At 39.6% G+C, this 22,581-nt stretch overlaps 1 protein-coding gene across 1 annotated transcript; it reads left to right on the top strand.

Moving 5' to 3' along the window:
• Positions 1-5,139: 5,139 nt before the first annotated feature.
• On the top strand, positions 5,140-21,900 carry DNAJC27 (DnaJ heat shock protein family (Hsp40) member C27). The gene is made up of 7 exons (XM_087717462.1): positions 5,140-5,403; positions 12,512-12,594; positions 13,374-13,443; positions 16,673-16,837; positions 16,952-17,074; positions 18,312-18,472; positions 19,146-21,900. Exons 1-7 carry the CDS (start codon positions 5,326-5,328, stop codon positions 19,276-19,278), a joined length of 813 nt encoding a protein of 270 aa, XP_087573588.1. The 5' UTR covers positions 5,140-5,325; the 3' UTR covers positions 19,279-21,900.
• The last annotated feature ends 681 nt before the right edge of the window (positions 21,901-22,581 follow it).

Below are 22,581 nucleotides of genomic sequence, written 5' to 3'. Positions count from 1 at the left end.
AATCTTCCCTGGTATTGAGGTCAGGCTGATAGGTCTATAGTTTCCTGGATCTATTTTTTTTCCTTTTTTGAAGATGGGAGCCACATCAGCTCTTTTCCAGTCCTCTGGCAGTTCCCCGGTGCTCCAGGATCTCTGAAAGATATAGTTCAGTGGTTCTGAGATCTCATCTGCCAGTTCCTTCAGAACCCTGGGGTGTAATTTGAACTCATCTAGGGTAAACAGGTGCTCACTTACCATTTTCTTCCCTCTTTCAACTTGTGTTCCTAATCTAATTTTGTGATGCTGTTTTTGATAGGTTGGATTGTTTTTTCCCTTTGTGTAAAAACAGATGCAAATAATGAGTTAAATAGTTCTGCTTTCTCCCTGTTGCTTGTCACCTTCTTGCCACTTTCTCCCAGCAATGGACAAATTGTTTCCTTAGCCTTTTTCTTGTTTTTAACATGTTGGAAGAAGCTTTTTTTGTTATTTTTTACTTTTGTGGCAAGCCTTTCTTCATTGTGAGCCTTAGCTTTCCCCATTTCATCTTTACAGGCTCGCGCTATTTGCTGATATTCTGCTTTAGTTATATCCTCCTCTTTCCACTTTTTATATTTATACTTTAATTTGTTATCTTTTGTGCTTGGAATGAGGAGAAGACTTTTTTTTTCCAGGACCATAATAATTAATGGGGGCCAGAGTGTAAATAAGGTTTTTGCACTCATGTCAAGTTGGAGGGAGACTGATGGGCTCATTTGATCTCAGCCAGTGGTGGGATTCAACCGGTGTAACTATCGGTTCGCTGAGCACGCATGAACTACCGGTTCGTGCGAATTGGTCTGAACCGGCTGAATCCCACCCCTGATCTCAGCATATTTCTTATGTTCCAAGACTGATAGCAAAGAAAATAATAACCAATCAGTTTCAATTTGTTTTATGAAAGTAAAGAATAGTAGTAATGGTGATGTGGAAAGGTCCTTATTCTTCCAGGGAAGAAATGGTGGACTGAAGATAGTTCCACTGAGAGTGGAATGATCGCAGTGGAATGAAGAATGGACTGACTTTGGGATTTCTCTCCAGACAAGAATTGGGATTGCCCACGAATGCTCCAGACAATTGCTTCTCACGAGGAGATCAGAAAATTGCACTCTCCAGAATTTAGAACTTAACTTAGCCAAAACTGCAGTGGAACATCTGGGTTCGCATACTTCCTCTCTTAGTCATTTCTGAATATTGCTTTTTAACTGTTTTTCCACTAATAAAAATTTTCTGATCATCAAGTAGTACAATATGCACCAAGCAAGTTTCCTTTAATCCTTATTGAGAGAAGTTTTAAAATGACTAAATTTGAAGAGATTAAAAAAAAATCTTTCCTCTTGTTTGTAATAAGTAGCAAAAGGATGATTAGAACATTGATTTTGGAAAGCTATAAACAGGCTAAGATTCCAGGTGGATTTGAAATAAGTTTCTGCAATTAGAGTTGGATTTGGGAAAATGCTGTTGTTTTGAATACTTAAAAGAATTGTAAGATGGGATTTTGAAGGTTGCACTAGGGGGAACTAGAACCAATTAAAGATTACAGTGAATGGAGAAGAGCACTTGCATTTGACTTACTAATAAAGAATAGAGCAAAATACTGAAGTATTGGACATATTAAAAGATGTTTATTATCAATTGACTTATAGGTTAATTTTTTAAAATGTGTGCCCTTGTAGACAGACTGTGTTTGGAAGATGGTGAGGAAGATGAGCAACCTTTATCAGATAGGACTGAGATTGATTTTAAAATAGATTTTAAAATGATGAGTTATGGTAATGATATGGAAGGAGATGCCACACTGGATATAAAATGAAACCAGCTTATGTCTCACACAAAATGTGACCTGAATAATCTATATGGAATTTACAAAAGAGATTTATTAAACCTATGAAGAATTTTATGAGAAGGAACAAAATGATAAAAAGAAATAAACTTTTAGGACATTATTTGAGGGTAGTAAACATCAAGATTGTTAAAAGGGAAGAAATATAAAAAGATCAAGATTACTAGAAATAAAATAACAGATTATTAAACTGGTTTATTTGATCAGGGTTAAAATATATTGTTATCTCCAGTAATCCTTAATAGACTTTTGCTGATAAGAGATGGTATTAAGAAACAAACATAGATATTTGTTCTGGGACAAATTACTGTTAACTGTTGAGTTGATTTGGGATAGATAAGAAGCCATGATAAGTTTTTTGTGAGTTGTATACAGTAATAGTTTGTTAACAGAGAGTTTTACATTTTTTGTTGCTGTATCTTTTAACTATTTTGTTATTAATATAGAAGATAGATGTCAAGTTAATAATTTGCAAATAGAATTAGAAGTTTAAAAATGGGGGGGGGCTTTTTCACAAGGGATGGGAAATTAATATTGTTGCAATATATTTATTAGTATTCAACTAGGGGAAACAATACACCATATTGCCAAAAGTATTCGCTCAGAATTGATTCTGATTATTTGGATGGGTGAGCAAATACTTTTGGCAATATAGTGTATGTGTTTATGTGTTTGTTTTTTTAATGCACCTTTTTTGTTTAATGTCCTGTATGTTTTGTTTTTATTTTGTGTTTAACTTTTATTCAATTTTTTTTGAGTTTTGTATTTTGTTTTAAATAAAATAAAATTACATGCAAAAATAACTTTTGCTGACTAGAACTGAATGACAAGGCTTTAAAAATGTTTTATAGATAAGATATGGGAAGAAGAGATTATTTGTTGTATTTTAAGCCAAGGTAATATGTTACTAAAATTGTTTAAACTTGCTGTGATGAAGTGATGTCATTTCTTTATATGTTTCTTTTTTTTCTTTTCTGTTGTTGGAAGAAGTGTCTATTTGGGTTCCAAGTGGGGAGAAAGACACTGGAAATATGGAGGCTGCTTGGAAGGATGTTTTAATGGTAAAGCAGAACCACCAAGCACATGTGATTCTGGGCAGCTGAACACATGGAGTGGAGAGATATATTTATACCCTCTCGAGCCTTGCCCTAGAGCTTCCTGTTCCTATGCAAGAAATGTATCCTATTGGTTGTCAGACTCTGAGGGGGCTATGTGGGGGTCCAGCTGAGGTTGTTTGAATTAAGGTTGGTTGAACCTTGCTGGGTGATGTAATGAAGGGCTTTGGGCAATTCCTATTGTGGCTGAGGGCCAATCCTACCTTTGTTGGGTCTTGGGTGGGGGTATTTGCTTATGAATAGACCTAGCCATCTCTTAAGTGCTGACATCTGCTGTGGGCTATTGAGGAGGGTGGGGGCTATTAAGAGTGATTCTGCTTCCTGCCTCAAATAAAACATGTTTTTCCATTTCTCATCTGATGAAATATAATATTCTGCCTTTTTAATATTTCCTAGAATATTTCATTATTCTAGAAGAGGGATGGATGCTAACTTTTTACACAGTCCATCCTATTTCTATTCTTTTACTTTATTGGTTTGTATTAGTTCTTATGTTTTTAACTGTAATGTTCAATGTTCTTTTTGATTGTAATGCTCAATAACATGTATAAAAAGGGATATGCTATTATTCTAATTCAGATTATCAATCGCATATTGTAAAGAAAACTGGAGCAGAGAGAAGATTGGGGAATATTTCCCTGTCTGTCTGTCTATTATCTATCTATCTCAGTGTTTTTCAACCTTTTTTGTGCAAAGGCACACTTTTTTCATGAAAAAAAATCACGAGGCACACCACCATTAGAAAATGTTAAAAAAATTTAACTCTGTGCCTATATTGACTATATATAAAGTAATTTTCCCACGGCACACCTTACACTATGTCACGGCACACTAGTGTGCCACGGCACAGTGGTTGAAAAACACTGATCTATCTATCTATCTATCTATCTATCTATCTATCTATCTATCTATCTATCTATCTATCTATCTATCATCTATTTTTTTGCTTCCTAACTTAAAAAAAACAGCTGCATAACTGTTCTCTCTTTTGCTGGGAATATAATTAAAATTTGATTAGCCTCTCCACAAATGATTAGCTGTATGTACTGAAATTTTTATACTATATGCCTTTCTATAGTTCTGCGATTGACTATCAAAATTCACGAAAACGTATGATTTTAGCCTAAGGTCCTGCTCAGCACATAGATCATCTTGTTTAAGCATATTTTTAAAAAATATTCACTAGGTGGTGCTATTTTGTTGCAAAAAGATTCTAACTTCATAAATCACTTAGTTTAAATTAGATCCACTACCTCTTGTTCTATTGCTTTGAGAAGCTGATCCTCAATACCAAGATAAAGCCACTGGACAGTCATTTGTCTGACATGGGATTAAGTCTCCTGCTTGAGCAGGGGGTTGGACTAGAAGACCTCCAAGATCCCTTCCAACTCTATTGTTCTATTTCTATGCATCCATGCATCCACCTACCAACCCACTCATCCAATGTCAATTTCCATTTAGAGTCCATACTCCTGATGAAGAAAGGCAGATAATGTTAGCTAATTGTGGGGACAGGACTTTAAAAAGCCTCTTTGTACATCTGCAGTGTTCATTTCCATCACCAGTCAATAATCAAACAGTCAATAGTCAATAAGCATAAGTATCTCTGCAATAAAGCTACAGATTTATTTTTAACAAGGCAAAATACTGCATGATTTCATGAAGGGTCCCGAAGGAATGAGCCAAATTGAAACACTTAAAGAGAGGTTCAGTTTGGGTTGAAAGAAATTGTTTCCACAGCCATATAATAAATGCAAAACCTCCCAGAGTTTTTCTGCCCGTTTATTCACTATTCAGCTGCCTCATAAAAATAGATAAGACAGATAAGATAGATAGTATTATAATATATTATATAATATATTATAAAATAAGTAGAAATGGAAAGGGAGTTCCATTAATTTGCAGCACAATTCTAGGCAAAATGAGATGCATATACTCGAACAGGATATATTCCAGGCAACCACAGCACTGAATGCTGTGATTCTACAGCAGCTTCTCTAGAAATAACCACCGTGAAAGTCAAACTCTGATTAAAGAGAAACGGTGCACATTCCTCTATTTTTTCGACTACCGAAAGAACCACTCTGATTGGATCTCGCGAGACTTCCCTGCTTTTGCATTGAGCGCCCGGAGGAAGTCCTTCCATATTTCTCGCGATATCCTGAAGACTCGCAAGGCGTTTGTTGCGGCTTGACTTAGCCTTCTTGAATTGACTATGGAAAGGGAGATAACGGAAGCGAAGACTGGAGCCGGGGCATTGTGATGGTGATTTGCGCGAGTCTGTTGAGGTTTAGTCAGACCCCGTGAAGAAAGTGAGCGTCAGTCATCTCCTCCAAGTTTTAACCGCTAAGGATGGAGACGAAACGGAAAGAAACACGCAAGTCTTTGAGGATCAAAGTGATCTCCATGGGTAACGCTGAGGTTGGCAAGGTAAAAAGGGTAGGACTAGAAGCAGAGGCGCCTTATTGGTCCGAGGCAGGTGAACGACAAGCTGGCTGACCAATGAGCTCTTTTTGCTTTATTAGGCTGTTGTGACACTAGAGATCGTTTGTGGAATAGAATGTTGCGGTTTGTTTGGACCGGAGAGGTAGAGGAGTTGGGTTAAGGTGGAGCTTCCAAAATGTTTTGCTATGTATTATTAATTTTTATTTTATGTATCAAATTTATATGCCTGCCCATATCAAAATACTCGGGAGCATCATAAAACCAACAATTAAAACATTAAAAAACCCATTAAAACAATTAACATTAAATGGATACAACCTGCCAAAGGATCTTTAAATGATATGGATTATTCCACTATATTTAGCCACATATAAAGTCTGCAAGGTATGTTAGGTGAAGGCAGTGGCAACTTTCTTTGACTTGCTTTCTATCTAAATCTTTATCATATTTTGTCTGCAAATATCCAGACAGTCGCCAGAAGCAGCAAAGAAATACAAAACAAAATTCTTGGCTGCCATCGACTGGTCATGCAGATGGGGATTCCTGCAACCCAGATAGCTGGTGGTGAACATTGAAAAAAGATTCAACATACTAGAAGTCTTAAAGCAGCAAACAATCCTCAGATAAAATCACTGTGGCTTAATATAAAAATAAAAAATGGTGAACTGCTTCTCATTTAAGAGACTTGGCCAAGAAAATGGTTTTATTCATTATTTCAATGTATTAGTTATTTAGCCTGAGATTAATAGCATAAAAGTAAAATCTATATGATACAATACAACAAATAACAATTATAAATCCGTAAAAATCAATAAGTTCTAATAAATTGTGTCAAATCTGACATCTCTTAAAAGCTGAAACCATATAATCTGGAGCTCATAACTGGGTGATTTGGCTCCACTCTCAAGATGCAACATTGTAATTTTTAATTTTATTCTGCTCCTATTCAAGATATTAGATCTTTATTGTCACAACTTGTGGGTAGTGAGGGTAGTTATTCTAAATTTGTCTGATATACGTGAATGTTATTACTGAATTGAGATTTGTCCCGTGTGCAGTCTGATGTGTGTGCAGTATAGCATCCAGCTTCCATTAAAGTAAAATTTCCTTGATCAGAAGATACTGGATACTGTTGGAATTGAAAATGGGTGCTACATGCAGATATGTACCTAACTTACTATCTCAAAGTATGGAGAGATGGATCTAAATGTACTTCTTAGATTATACTGTACTACTAGAATTGTCTTTCTCAGTCCAATGCTCTTCAGATGATTTTTACCTTTCCAGAAGGCTGTGAAAACATGAACCAGGTTACTAATGGAACTCTGATGTGGATGCAGGCATATTTGTTAATTTTTTACGAGGATTTTTTTAAAGTAACTTGACCTCATAATTTTTATATAGTGGATTCTTCTTTTATTCTCTTTTTATCTGCTTGCCGACCGGAGTGTTTAGTAGATGAACAGTCATATAAAAATGTTACATAAGTGAAATACATAAATAAAAAAAATTAATGATTGGACTTCCCTGTCTCAAATGTACCCTGAATGCAAGCTTTAGCTTTCAATGCTGCAGTCCCTGCTGCACCTACTTCCTCTATTTTCTAGCAATTTAAAACTAAATTAGAAGCAGGGAGACCCAGGTTCTCGTTTTCTCTCAGGCAGAGAAGGCAGGTGGCTGATTGTGGGCCAGTTACTTCTTCTTACTCCTAATCATTGACAGGCTCTAGGACAAGCTGGCTGAAAAAATCAACCTTCCATGTTGCATCATACACTGATAGCTCCATTATATGAACTGAAGCGAGTGCACAGAAATAATCAGAATTTGCAACAAAGCGGAAGAAACACTAGAAACAACACACACAGAGACATTTTTAGATTTTTATTGTAAACGAGTAACTTGAATAGGCAGGAGATAGTATAAATGTTAATAATAATGATGTAATTCAACAGAAAGATGTGAGATTGCAGACGCTGCATTGCACAGTTTCTTAGCATTCATGCACATACATATTAGTACTTCACAAAATTGTCGTAATTGTGGTTCAATAAATAATCATTAATGAGGATCACTCTATTAAACAAATACCCAGCCTAGTCTTTAAGAGCAGGGCAGCCAGCAAATAAAATAGTTATTACAATTTCACTCGTGTGTCCTTCTAATCCCATTTATTTTAATTATGTGGGTTCATGTGGGAGTTGTTGTCTTTTATGTTAGGGCTGTGCAGAGATCTGGATTTGTAGAGGAAACGGTAATTCAGAGCTACATGATGCTAGGAAGGCACATTTGATTTAAAGAGGTGCCAACAGAGATGCAGGGCGTGACTGGAATCCCTTCAGATCTGGGTCACTGACCAGCTGTATTCTATTTATCTTGATCCTGGATTGTTTTAGCCTTTCAGAATTTGATGCCTTCCAGAAGTTTTGGATTAGTACTCTCATGGGCACAACTGGCCGAGCCAATGATTGGTAATGATAGCAGTCCCAAAGGTGCTTTTTCCAGAGGCAGGCACTGAAGAAGCTTCTTGGATGAGGAGCCAAAGTCTTCAGAGAAAAACCAGAAAATCCAGTCGCTTCTGGAAAAAGCACCTTTGGGACAACCATGATCTGGATGACTAATACGCTTCATAGTTAATGATGGCAGTTCAGCAAAGTCTGCTTTAAAGCATAGTAATTAAATGTTATTTAATTATTAAGTATTTTACTTCACTCTTCAGCTAAAGAATATTCCCATGTACGTCGAGGTAGTCCTCGACTTACAACAATTCATTTAGCAACCGTTCAAAGTTGCAACGGAACGGAAAAAAATGACATCATTTTTTTTAACACAAACGTTGCAGCATCCCCATGGCCACATGACCAAAAGCCAGAGGCTTGGTATATTTATGACAGCTACAGTGTCCCAGGATCATACAATCATTTTTGTGACTTTCCGACAAGCAAAATCAATAGGTTATAGGTTTATTACATTTATATGCCACCCTATTCCCCGGAGGGACTCAGGGCGGCTAACAAACCCAAGGGAGGGAGTAATACAAAACAAGAAGCAACCAACAAACAAGATACAGAGAGGGTTTAAAAACGATCAACAGTCACCCAATTTGAGCGGGGAAGGGAACTCGTCAACCCCAGGCCTGTCGGAACAGCCAGGTTTTAACGACTTTACGGAAAACCTGGAGGGTGGTGAGGGTCCGGATCTCCACGGGGAGCTCGTTCCAAAGGGCCGGAGCAGCTCCACGGGGAGCTCGTTCCAAAGGGCCAGAGAAGGCCCTCCTCCAGGTGGTTGACAACCAGCATTGGCCGGCAGATGGAATTCGGAGGAGGCCAAGTCTGTGGGATCTGATGGGTCTTTGGGAGGTGATTGGCAGCAGGCGGTCTCTCAAGTACGCAGGTCCAATATCATGAAGGGCTTTATAAGTGACGACTAGCACCTTGAAGTGTATCCGGAGACCGATAGGCAGCCAGTGCAGCTCGCGGAGGATAGGTGTAACGTGGGTGTACCGAGGTGCACCCACAATCGCTCGCGCGGCTGCATTCTGGACAAGCTGAAGTCTCCGAATGCTCTTCAAGGGCTGCCCCATGTAGAGCACATTGCAGTAGTCCAGTCTTGAGGTCACAAGGGCGTGAGTGACTGTTGCGAGAGCCTCCCGGTTCAGGTAGGGACACAATTGGTGCACCAGGCGAACCTGGGCAAACGCCCCCCTGGTCACAGCCGACAGATGATGTTCTAAAGTCAGCTGTGGGTCCAGGAGGACTCCCAAATTGCGAACCCTGTCTGAGGGGCGTAAAATTTCACCCCCCAGCCTGAGAGATGGAATACACGGCCAATTTTTGGGAGGGAAACACACCAGCCACTCGGTCTTGTCAGGATTGAGTGCAAGCTTGTTTACCCCCATCCAGATCCTAACAGCCTCCAGGCACTGACATATCACATCAACCGCTTCACTGAGTTGGCATGGGGCGGACAGATACAACTGTGTATCGTCCGCATACTGATGGTATTTTATCCCGTGCCGCCCAATGATCTCACCCAACGGTTTCATGTAGATGTTAAACAGGAGGGGGGACAGGACCTAGCCCTGTGGCACCCCATACTTAAGGGGTCTAGGAGTCGACCTCTGCCCTCCAACCAACACTGACTGCGACCTGTCTGAGAGATAGGAGGAGAACCACCGAAGAACGGTGCCTCCCACCCCACCTCCCGCAACCATCACAGAAGGATACCATGGTCGATGGTATTGAAGGCCGCTGAGAGGTCAAGAAGCACTAGGACGGAGGCATGACCCCCATCCCTGGCTCTCCAGAGATCATTGGTCAGTGTGACCAAAGGAGTTTCCGTGCTGTAGCCAGGCCTGAATCCAGACTGGAAGGAATCTAGATAATCGGTTTCATCCAAGGACCGTCGGAGCTGGGAGGCCACCACTTTCTCGACAACCTTCCCAACAAAGAGGAGGTTGGAGACTGGACGATAGTTATTTAGAATGGCTGGATCCAAAAATGGCTTCTTCAGGAGGGGCCTCACCACTGCTGCCTTTAACAGAGGGGGAAAGAAACCTTCCCGAAGGGAGGCGGTAACTATCACCTGGATCCAGCCCCCGTGTCACCTCCTTGCTGTTTGCGACCAGCCCGGAGGGGCATGGATCCAGCGCACACGTGGAGGCACTCACAGCTCCCATGGCCTTGTCCACTTCCTCAGGAATAACAAGTTGAAAATCAATCCAGAGATGTCGCTCAAGACCCTCCCTCGGTACCTCGGCTGGCTCTGCGCAATTGGAGTCCAGGTCTGTCCGAAGCCGAGCAACTTTATCCGCGAGGAATTGGACGAATTCCTCAGCTCTACCTCGCAAAAGATTGCCCGTATCCCTCCCATTCAGGAGGGAGCGGGTTATCCTGAACAAGGCGGCTGGGCGCGACTCAGCGGATGCAATCAGAGTGGCAATATAAGTGTTCTTAGAGGTCCGAATTGCCAGAAGGTAAGCTCTGATGCAGGCTTTTAACAGTGCTTGGTCTGACTTGGATTTACTGGACCTCCAGCGGCGCTTTAGGCGTCTCTTTTGGCGTTTCATCTCCCGGAGATCCTCAGTAAACCAAGGAGCCCTCCTGGATCCACTGCCTTGGATCGGCCGTAAAGGCGCAATCCGGTTGAGAGCCTCCGATGCTGCTGAGTTCCAAGCAGCAACCAAGATCTCCGCTGGACTGTGGACGAGAGTATCAGGTACAACACCAAGTGCCGTCTGAAAGCCCTGAGGGTCCATAAGGCGCCTGGGGTGGAACCACCTAATTGGTTCCTCCTCCCTACAGTGGGGGATTGGCCTCTGAAAGTCAAGCCTCAGTAGGAAGTGGTCCGACCATGACAGGGGCAAGATCTCACTATCCCACATTCACTTAACAACTGTGTTTACTCACTTAGCAATTGCAATGATTCCCTTAACAACTGTGACAAGAAAGGTCATAAAATGGGGCAAAACTCCTTTAGAAATGTCTCGCTTAGCAACAGAAATTTGGGACTCAATTGTGGTCATAAGTTGAGGACCTGCTGTAGATTATAAAGACCAGTAATATAACCATTCCTTGCCGTCTGGAAGACATCATAGCAAGAAGAGCAAACAGTGCAAAAACAAACCCAAACAGTCATTCATTATTTATATAGTGACAAGTTGGAAGAGAAATAGTTGCTTATCTCAGGCTTACTGGCAGAACAGTCCTGCTTTCCTTCTCTCCTCCCCCCCCCCTTTTTTTCTATATAATAATGGAATGGCTCCTGCTAGATAAGGGTTGAATGAGAGAAAATCTCTGTTTTCTTTCAGTTGCTTTGCCACAGTCTTATTCTTAGATGTAAGCAGAGTAAAAATGATGAATGGCTCAGGGTAGTTAATGAATCAGCACACAATCAAGCAGGTTGGCAGGATTTGGGCAGCTGACTGATTGGCTATATTTTGTATTTTGAACATACAGGTAGTCTTTGACTTGCAACCACAATTAAGCCCAAAATTCAGGTTGCTAAGTGAGAAATTTGTTAATTTCTCCATTTTGCAACTTTTGTCCCATCGCTGCAGTCGTTAAGTTAGCAACATGGTTGTTAAATGAATCCGGATTCCCCATTGACTTTCTTTGTAAGAAGGTCACAACCGGTGAATACATGACTCCAGGACACCGTAACTATCATAATTATGAGTCCGTTGCCAAGTATCTGAATTTTGATCACATGACTATGAGGATGCTGCAGCAGTTTTAAGAATTAAAAAGGATCATAAGTCACGTTTTTCAGTGCCTGTTCTTAAATGAACTGTTGTAAGTTGAGGACTATCTGTACTATGTCTGTTGACACAACATTCCAAATTCCACATGAAAATGACATCGTATCTACTCCCTAGGTCTTTTTAAGTGCAATTCTAATCTTTCTTTTCTATATGGATATCAGGATGCATTATATCTTATGAAATAGCTATGATGTCTCCTTGTAAAAGAACTGAAGTTCCAGTCTGTTCTTGCTGTACAGTAAGCTGATGGCACTGCCTATAATATGAATGATAAAAACTGAAATGTACAATTTTTTGAGTGGGAAATAAAAATCATATTTACTTAGGAGCCATTAAAGTAGACATCTAGCAGTTGTTTTTATTATACTATTTTATGCTGACTCCCATCTTGAGCTCATAACCCCACATCAAACCAAATTTCCTGCTCATGTGATCAGTATTATTTACAAATATTTATTTCAGATTCAGAGGGGCTCTGTTTCTTTAAATGTGGCCGCATTTTGTCATGTAATGTGTATTTATTTATTTCATAGTTAATTATTAGTTTTATGTATGTAATCTGTTTTGTCTTGACTGGTAGTTGACAGTAATAAAAATTTATTAATACTTAGTTACTTAAGTTCAACTTAAACTCGCTTTATCTTTCTTATTTCATGTTTATTGATGCTATATTTATTTGAATTGTGGTACTACAATATTTACTTAACTGTTAGATATGCATAAAAACAGTTTTTAAAAATATTTTGACTAGAATTAGTTATGAAAAGAAGAGCACAGACTGGGATGAATAAGCAGTTCACCCCTTTGATAACAAGTATTTTTTTCACTTTATAGAGTTGCGTTATCAAGCGATACTGTGAGAAGAGATTTGTGCCCAAATATCTTGCAACAATTGGCATTGATTATGGTGTTACCAAGTGAGTACCCTTCTTTTATATCCGCCAGTAGCTACAGACAATAGCTCTTGAAAATATGTGAGCCAAACTTAAAAGGTGTACATGTGAAAGATGGAAAAAATGCTCTTGATTGTTCATCCATCATAATCGTTTGTAGTTTTTCTGCTCTGCTGTTGGTGAAAATACCCTGTTTCCCTGAAAATAAGACTTCCTCAAATAATAAGCCCAATCAAGCTTTTGAGCTCATGCGCTAAAATAATCCCTCCAAAAAAAAGAAGCCCTCTCCGGAAATATTGCAACACAGCAGCAACCATGAGATGACCACGCTTGCCGCCTCCTGCACCTCAAAAATAATAAGAATTCCCCGAAAATAAAGCCAAGCGCTTATTTCGAAGGTCAAAATAAAATAAAACCCTGTCTTATTTTCGGGGAAACGCAGTAGCAGTTTTGAAGTTGATGATGATTCAGTGCACATCCCATTGCATATACTATGAGGCGAGTGAATGTTTTCCTGGAAGTATTTTTGTGTATGGCATGGGAAAATTATTAAAAGTCTGATCAAGTCTTTACTGTGATGCTACTGTGTCCTAATTTATGGTTCTTGTATCTCCTCTTGTTGATTATTTAATAATTACATCTTGTCTTAAATTAATCCTGGACATTTTTCCTCTCATTTTTAATGACTATACCAATGCTTAACTCTATTAGAGGCACAACTGTGATATTGTGATGCTTATTAATGCTAGCTTAGTAACAGCAAGAGTGCCCATGCTTGCATCTTAGGACTCTTTTCCTTTTAGAGTGCAAATTAGAGACCGAGAAATCAAAGTGAATATCTTTGACATGGCTGGACACTCCTTCTTTTACGAGGTAAGAAAGGTGATGGCTTTTCAGCAATGAGGACGGAACAACTTATACAAAAAGATGCTAAAACGCTGTGTGTTCAGACAGTACACTAAATTGTCAGGTCCTTGTCTAATGTGTGAACCTAGGCACTGTGGGATATAAATGATGATTTATAATTTAGATTTGGTAATCATATTATGCAACTTGGCCTGGTGATTATTTCTGATTTTACCCAGTCCATAACTTGAAGTAAAGTTTATTTATGGATCCCTTCTCTGGTTTTTTTGCCCCCTTCTTATAATAATTGCACTGAGTCCGTCTGCTAGCAGAAAATAAGCCAAGGATGAGTAGTTTGTAGTTGTGTTGTTTGGAAAGAGAATGAATGGCTAAACTGTAGTTGGTGGTGGTCATAGCATGCAAGTACACTTTATTTGTTAAAATAATCACTGAAATACAGCCCCACAAACTCTACATTATACCAAAATTTTATCCCAGATTTTTTACTGAACGCTTGTCACCTCTGTGTCAGTTGTAGTGATGTAATAATTCGCTGACCTTTGTCAACTAATGCATGCTAAATGGAAAATGTTTGTATTCCTGCATAACCTTATGCAAATAGGTATATTTATATACTGCAAACTTTGACTTGTTCAAATGTAATGCATGTATTATATTATTTTCTGCAGTTGCACATACCAGTATATCACAGAAGTGAGTACACCCCATCACATTTTGTAAATATTTAAGTACCGTGTTTCCCCGAAAATAAGACATGTCTTGAAAATAAGGCCATGCCAGATTTTGGGGGTGGGCAAAAACATAAGCCCTCCCTTGAAAATAAGCCCTAGTGAAGGGGTGGGTTTAGCCAGAACAGGGGGCAATCATTCCCTTCCCCAGTCACCTCAGGGCTTCTCGGCCCCTTAATCGGATCAGCTGAGCTTCTCCATTCACAAAACAGCTGATTTGCGGGTGCCGCTCAGGCCTCTGCCTCCAGCAAACGCAGGTCGCTTTTGCAGCCAACTGCAGCTGCAAAAGAAGCCGGAGGCCAAGCAACACAGCCCAAATGCCTCATGCCCTCCTTACCTAACGGTGACAGTCACAGCAGGCAATTCCGTCCACGGAACAGGAAAAGAAGGCATGGAAATCAATACACCTGGGACATCGGAAGAAGCCCTGCGAGGAGACGCCCCTGCTGATGTGCAGGAAATCCCCCCCCCACCTGCAGATCATCCTTTCAAAGAGGAGTTTCACCAGCATGAAGGTGACATAAACACCACTTTCATCCACCTCTTCATCCCTCTTTGAAAGGACAATCTGCAGGTGGGGGGGGGGGGGGGTTTCCTGCACTTCGGCAGCAGCATCTCCTCAAAGCACAAAGCTTCTTCCGATGTCCCAAGTCTATGGATTTCCATGACTATAGGAGGTCGCTTCTCACCTACATATTCACATTGAAGGCTTAAAATGGGGCGTTTTTGCAAATGGCTTGAAAATGTGGAGGAGGATATTCCTGCCTCTCACCCGGTTCTGGAATGGGGTGGTTTGCAAAAATGCCCATATTCCAAGCCTTCATATTATCCAGGATTGCAGCATTGAAGGATCGGAATGGGGCATTTTTGCAAACGGCTTGAAAATCGGGAGGGGTATTTTAATCTTTAAAAACAGAAAGAAAAACGCCACAAGAAAAAACAAAACACAAAACATACATAACAATATAAAGTAATTATACAGCCTTCTGTATCGGCTTTCCTGTTTAGCCTTTATAATTCTCCATTCTGCATTGCCTTCTTATTGCTTTTACCTTGTCCTATAATATAACAACAGTAGTGCTAACACTTATAATAATATTGATTATTTATATCACCATATATTTACATCCTCTAATTTCTGTTTTGGCTTCTGTTTTCTAGCCACTTATAAATTTTATTCCATATTTTATAGAAATCTGTTTCCTCTTTCTTTTAGTTCTATTGTCATTTTGTCCATCTCTGCACATTCAAGTACTTTTCTAATTATTATTTCATCTGCGGGTGTATCCCCCTCCCCATTTTCAAGCGGTTTGCAAAAACGTCCCATTTCAAGCCTTCAGTATATTCCAGGATTGCAGGATTGAAGGCTCGGAATGGGGCATTTTTGCAAACGTCTTGAAAATGGGGAGGGGAGATTTTCCTTCCTCTTACCCTGTTCTGAAGCTCAGCACAGACTCGGAACAGGAAAAAGAGGCAAAATCCCCCCCCCCTTTCCTGGCAATCGTTCTTTCCTTGGGATTTCAGCGCAGACGCACATCCCCCAAATGCTCTAGCCGAAGCCTTCTCTGCATCTGTGCAGAGCTCCTAAGGAAAAGATGGTGGTGTGGGTGTGTGAGAGAGATATCCCTAACCCCACCCCCTCCCAAGGTAACCACATCCCTCCACTAACCTGCTTTCCTGCTCCATTCTCCACTGCCACGTGCAGGGCAAGAAAAGTAGTTTGTGGGACTACTTCCAACTTTCTTCCAACGATCTTTTTTTTTTTTTTTTTTTTTTTGAGAAGTTGGAAGGTATTTTCTGGTTTTTTTTTTTTACTGTAGGCACACAGGCTACTTTTCTTGTCCTGCACGTGGAGCGGAGAATGGAGTGGAAAAGCAAGTTATTGAAGGGATGTGGCTGCCTTGGAGGGGGAAAGTGTGTGTGTTCTTCCAGGAAGAGCCCCCACCTCTCATGAGGCCAGAGCAGCACAGTCAGCGGTTCGGCAGCCAGCAAGCAGGGCAGGGGAAGGCCAGGATGCAAGGAGAACTTGGGTTATTGTGGCTGCAGGGAAGCAGGTGGTGGGATGGAAAGGGTGGGCTTGTTACCTCCTGCACCTGGAAAATAATAAGACCTCCCCGAAAATAAGGCCAAGCCCTTCTTTGGAGGGTCAAAAGAAAATAAGACCCGGTCTTATTTTTGGGAAAACACAGTATATCTTTTTATGTGTTTAGACATTAATGGCTGTGCATTACGTTATTTTGAGACTGTTATTTTTACACTGTTATATAAGCTGTATACTCACTACTTTACATTGTAGCCAAGTGTCATTTCTTCAGTGTTGTCACATGAAAAGATATACTTAAATATTTACAACATTTGAGGGGGGGTATACTCCTGTGCTATACTGTAAATGGTCAAAAATTTGCCCAATTTAAGCTGATGTGCTACTTATTTATAGTTTGAGTTACTTTTCTAGAGCTGTCTATTGGTCTCTTAAATTCACCTGCATTATTTCCGCCTTAAATTAGGTTCGCAATGAATTTTACAAAGACACTCAGGGAGTAATCCTAGTGTATGACGTTGGGCAAAAGGAATCCTTTAATGCTCTTGACCTTTGGCTTGCTGAGATGAAACAAGAACTTGGACCACATGGAAACATGGAAAACATTGTTTTTGTGGTTTGTGCCAATAAGGTAAAGACTGGTGTAGAAAGTTCACGTTTGTTAAATGCTTAAAGGGTTTAGGGCAGATAAAGGAGCATGTAAATAATTAGTAAGGATTACAGTCTTCTCTCATTTTGATTTCAGATTGATTGTGGCAAGTTGCGCTGTGTGGATGAAAGTGAAGGGCGACTGTGGGCAGAAAGCAGAGGCTTTCTTTATTTTGAAACTTCTGCACAGACTGGAGAAGGGATTAATGAAATGTTCCAGGTAAAATCTACAGTGCAAAACAAGGCAGTCCTCCTGCATCCCCCCCCCGAAGTGTGTTGATTTGTGCTTTGTAATCTAGACATCCTTGACTGAATTCTTCCTTATGAGAATTTGCTTCCTTGCTAAGATGTTTTCATAAGCAACGATTTTGTTTGCTTTTGTAAATCTTCATCATCTTACACAAAATGAAATGTTGATTTTTTTCCCCTTTAAACATGGTTACCTTGACTTACTGCAAGTCATGAGAAACATTGTTTGGGGGCATGAATAAAACCTGCCAGAAATACTTCCAGTCACGAATGCAGACGCTTTTCTGTCATTTTTCACTCTTCATTCTTAAGACATTTGGGGTCTATTTTATATTTTATATTTTCTTGTTCCTTTCTGAAACTAGGGGTACCTTTTCTTGACTTGGCGAGAAAATGTCCTAAGGTCTCCCATCTTTTACTGGCAAATTCTCATTTATTCTCTCTGCATATGCAATGTTCTCCCTAGTTTTCCAAAGAATTTAAAATTAATTAACTATCTTTAGTCTTTGAAATGGCACAGAGCTTTATGTTAAAAAAAAGCAAGAACAAGTAGTGCAAGAGATTGTTTCGATATGCAAGAATTAATGTAATGGATGATCTGAAGGCACATGGCACAGCATTCCAATTGAAAATAAATCAAGAAAGCACTTAATGGAGTAGGCACCATGTCACTGTTTGCTTCTGCACTATTTGAAGATTTACTGGTTGTAAGTTTAAAAATCCTACTGTCGCTATAGGCCAGTGATGGCGAACCTTTTAGATACTGATTGCCCAAACTGCGCCCGCATACCAAACTGAAAGATACGCGCGTGCGTTTTGGACATGCACAGCAGAGACCTGAAGACCAGCTGGCTGGCGAGAGGTGGGGCATCCCAATACCAGCAGTGTGGCAAGAGGTAAGATCTTTTTCTTTTGTGAGCTTCTGTTTCATTGTTTGCAGGGAAATAGAAGCTCACAAAAGAAACGCCACGGAGATCTGACCTTGGGCGATGGTGTGCATGCCAGCAGAGAGGGCTCTGCATGCCACTTCTGGCTCACATGATTCAACATCATGGTTATAGTTCATTTCCTTTCTCAAGATTTCTGAGTTTGAGCTGTTAAAGGCAAAAGAAAATGATTTGGACTTTGATCTTCTCAATGAAATAAAGATTGCTGAGCAATGGGGCACATACAAGAACTTTGTAACTTTGCCTTCTCTGTGCTTGCAGACTTTCTACTCGGCTATTGTTGATTTATGTGATAATGGTGGAAAGCGCCCCATAACCAGTGCAAGCAACAGTTTCACTAAGGAGCAAGTAGACACCATCCGGAGGATTCGCAACAGCAAGGATAGCTGGGATATGTTGGGTGTCAAACCGGGAACTACAAGGTAAGGCAGGACCCAACCATTACAAAATAAATAATCTCTGCTGGTGTAGAAATGAGCAAGATAAAAGAGTTTGACTAGAAGGAATGGGATAGGTATAGCGAAGCTTTGAATTTAGAAAATGTAAGTTAAAATATCAACTAATTTATGGCAAGTGTTTGTGTATATCATAGGAGGCATTTCGCCAGAATGCATCTTCACAACAACCAGCTACTTACCCTATTTGTCCTGGGGGGGTTTTCTGCCTGACTCCTAATGGATGTAACAGCGCCAGTGTCCATTGACCATGTTATTTCGGCATTGTTCATGATCCAGCCCTTTCTTATGAACTGAGAGAATGGAGCGAGTACAGTCTATGAAATGCTTTCTGAAATTATGGTTATTTTGTGTCTGGAGTTAAAAGCCCAGAGCAGTGCACCAGATGAAATTATAATGGATCTTTACGTTCTAAATATAACTGTAAATTCATTTTCATTTTTCTGTTTGATTAGAATGCTATTTACTTGGATAACCAAAATGAATAATAATTGTAATTCTTTGCTGGTGCCATTCAAATAGTTTTAGTACTTAGGTAAACTTTGGTAGCTGAAAGACTTTCATTTTAAGATTTATCGTTCTATAAATAGACCCCATTACATTGCACTCTTCTATTATCTCTTTCTCTCTTGCTCTGCAGGGATGAAGTAAACAAGGCCTATCGAAAGTTGGCAGTGCTCCTCCACCCAGATAAGTGTATGGCTCCAGGTAGTGAAGACGCCTTCAAGGCTGTGGTGAATGCACGGACTGCCTTGCTCAAAAATATCAAGTAAAACACAAGAAGATGCGGCTTTCACCATAGCAAGTGATATGCCTATTCTGAGAGAGGCATCAAGGATTGCCTCCTGCAAAAGACAAAGGAAGCAAGTCACAGGAAATTCCTAAAAGCAATTTTTCTTCACCATTTACTCTCAAAGCTGTTCTCTGTTCTACTATGAATAGGTCAATATAGGAGACTTCTCTGAGGTGGACTTCCAAATCCATCTGAATGTCTCAGGAACAGTAACAACGGTAATATCCTGTCCTTTCTTTTCCTCTGAAGAAAAGTTGACCGTGGACTGAGATGACTCTAAAATATGTTACTTCTATTTAAATCACTTATTTCAATATTGTGCATTATTTTCCTCAAAACCAATGCTGATATTCAGCCTCTGATTAAGCACTTCGTTGTTCCTCTTTGTCCTACACTGGAAATTATTTTATCCACTCATATCCTTTGAACCACTTCATTAAGTTTAAGTTGGTTAAGGCATTCTTGCTTTTTCAAATAAAAATGGGAAAAATAATAGCATAATAGCCGAGGTCAAAGCATTAGTAGCCACTGGGAGTATTGATGGGACAGGTAGTACTTCCTACAAAATGAGTTAGATAGTAAGTTGATTTGCTCATTATTTGAGTCATGTTGTTCTAGGAGTGTTTGTCTATACTTTGAACCTCCCCGGACCTAGCAAGGAATATAACCTTCATCAGATGAGGGATTCAATCACACAGAAGCTTAATTTGGCTTAATTTGTTCTCACTTCCTCCCCAATTATAAATTAAATGAGGGAAGAAGGGAAGGGATAAAGGAAAAGCTAACTGTATGTACTCAAGTATAATTAAAAGGGCCCCTGAATTGAAAGAGACATGGTGAAACAAACTCAGTGGCAGCTTGTTGATTTCATGACTGGTACTAACATATTTATTTATTTATTTGATTTATATGCCACTGTTGTGATGAGCTGTGGGGGCACAGTAGCTAGAATGCAGTACTGCAGGCTACTTCTGCTGTCTGCTGGCTTCCAGCAATTGGGTAGTTTGAATCTCACTGGCTCAAGGTTGACTCAGCCTTCCATCCTTCCGAGGTGGGTAAAATGAGGACCCAGATTGTTGGGGGCAATATGCTGACTCTGTAAACCGCTTAGAGAGAGCCGTAAAGCACTGTGAAGTGGTATATAAGTCTGCTATTGCTATTGCTATTTTCTGAATAGCTTACTTACTTGTCCTAGAAATAAACTTAAAAGCATATAAACAACTAATTCCCTAATGAATGATACAAGAACTCCATATAAATTACACCATTACTCCAATTACAAAAAGGAACAACGTTCATAAGTATATTCATAGTTTTTTTCTAAAATTAAATGGGCATTAAGTAGGGGTGGAGTGGGGTATGATGCTATTCCAAAGAAAGAAACAAAAAAAAAAAAAAACTCAGCTGTATTGATAAGTGCTTCTTGGAATTTTTGTTGAAAGAATATTCAGGCAAAAGGTTAACTATTAAGCAATACTATAGCTCTTTTCTGGAATTGGTGCTGATCTATAGGTCATAGAAGCAATTTTTCACCTACCTAGAACACAGCCTCTGTCGTGGATTTTCTCCAGAATTGATCTAATTTAGGATACAAATATTGAATTTATTTACCATTCTAAGGATCACAGCATATTATCTGGTAAAATAGAAAGAATGCCTTATGAACAAATGGGTGAGTTGCCAAAAAAAAAAAAAGAAACCCTCTTCTTGAGTTTAGGAAGAGTATATAGCAGTCCCAAATATTGAAGATCGTAGACTACATTAAATTAAAAATTAATGAACTTTTGGAGAACTCTTTTATTGTGCATTGAGAAATATGGATACAATTACGCCTCCGTCATTTAGCTGATTTTTCCAATGGTCAAATGTAAGATAGCAGTTGTGATGTGCAGTCATACATTATCCTCCATCTAGCACCTATTGCTCTTAGGAACATCTCAAAACAGTACAAGAAGTTAAGATGGTGGTGTGCCTTGATCACTCTGTGATTCTGTTTATCCAGTTCCCTGTGGAGACCATAAGGATTGGCACCTGTATTACATTGTATATTGGAAGTATGGGAGGGACACTGCTTTGGGAGTGTGTTAAGGGGGCAGCAGTTGTACCTGCAAGTACACATTAATTAAGAAAATAATCATCAGGTCACTAAAAGGTTCCAGTTTTGAGAAGGTTTTCAGGATTTTCCTCCACATGCCTTCTATGAGTGCCAAGGAAAGACACCGTGTTTTCAGGATGGACATGGAGAAGTCCTGCAAGGCTGCCTTACAAGAATAGTCTCACTTGTGTGAAAGCTATCTAGCTTTTGATCAAAATACAGAAGGACTAAGACTTTTCACAGCCAAAATAAAAGCATACCCTGCCGTGTATGAATATAAAATTTGCTCTTTGAATATAAACATTGCTCTTTGTGTTTGTGTGTGTCTATGTGCACTTTAAGCCTTAGTTGTTTGAGCTGATAGGTTTCTCTGCATTTCTTCAATAGTGTTCCCTTTTTTCCTATCTTCTGGAAGTGATATTTAGTCTTCTGGTTTTGCGAATGCTTTGTAATGTCAAATTCTTTTAAGCTACTGGATATGCTGTATATTCATAAATTGCACTTTTTGCGATCTGGTTTTGTCTATAATCTTTTACATCATTAATGCCCAAGTGTGTCTTAAGTAGCAACTCTTTATAAGCTCTTCACTCTTGAAAATCCATGTCTAGTTCTCTACCCTGCTCTACTTACAGCTTGTCGGATGCAATAGTTTAGATATATAGGAAGCTGCAGGCTTTTCTGGTAACCTAGGATTCTTCTTTCTCCTGTTTGTAAACACAGAATTATTTCAAAGAATAGGCACCTTTGGGAATGAGGTTTACGAAACTGACCACTTCCCTTTACCAGAGTACTTCAGAAGGGTTAAAATAGTACATTATTGCACAATTGGGAACCTGTAAAATTGCTGCTAATGTAATTATATTGCATTAACTTTCTTTTAAAATAGCTGCCATGCTTTACATTTATTTTCAAATTACATAAATTGGTGGATGTGTTTGTGTGTGAATAGCTCAAAGCCTTTGAAGAAAACTCACTTTCAAGACAAATACTGTGGGAAGTTGTTTGAAACAAGAGTTCTTTGTAATCTCCATTAAGATAGCAAAATGCCATCTTAACTGAAGCAGAACATCAAATATTGGAAAGGTTGCTCAGATCCTGTCCTGTCCTGAATATGTCTGGACAGCAGCTTGTTGTAATTTGCAGTGGTGGGGGCACAAGCAGCAAGGCACATAGAAGACAACGTTTTGC

This window comes from Thamnophis sirtalis, unplaced genomic scaffold (assembly GCF_051295495.1).
Source record: "Thamnophis sirtalis isolate CommonGarterSnake01/CBP01778 unplaced genomic scaffold, rThaSir2_p1.2 scaffold_6, whole genome shotgun sequence".
Taxonomy (NCBI): domain Eukaryota; kingdom Metazoa; phylum Chordata; class Lepidosauria; order Squamata; family Natricidae; genus Thamnophis; species Thamnophis sirtalis.
The sequence above is the reverse complement of the archived record's forward strand: the minus strand, read 5'-3'. Positions and strand labels throughout refer to the sequence as shown.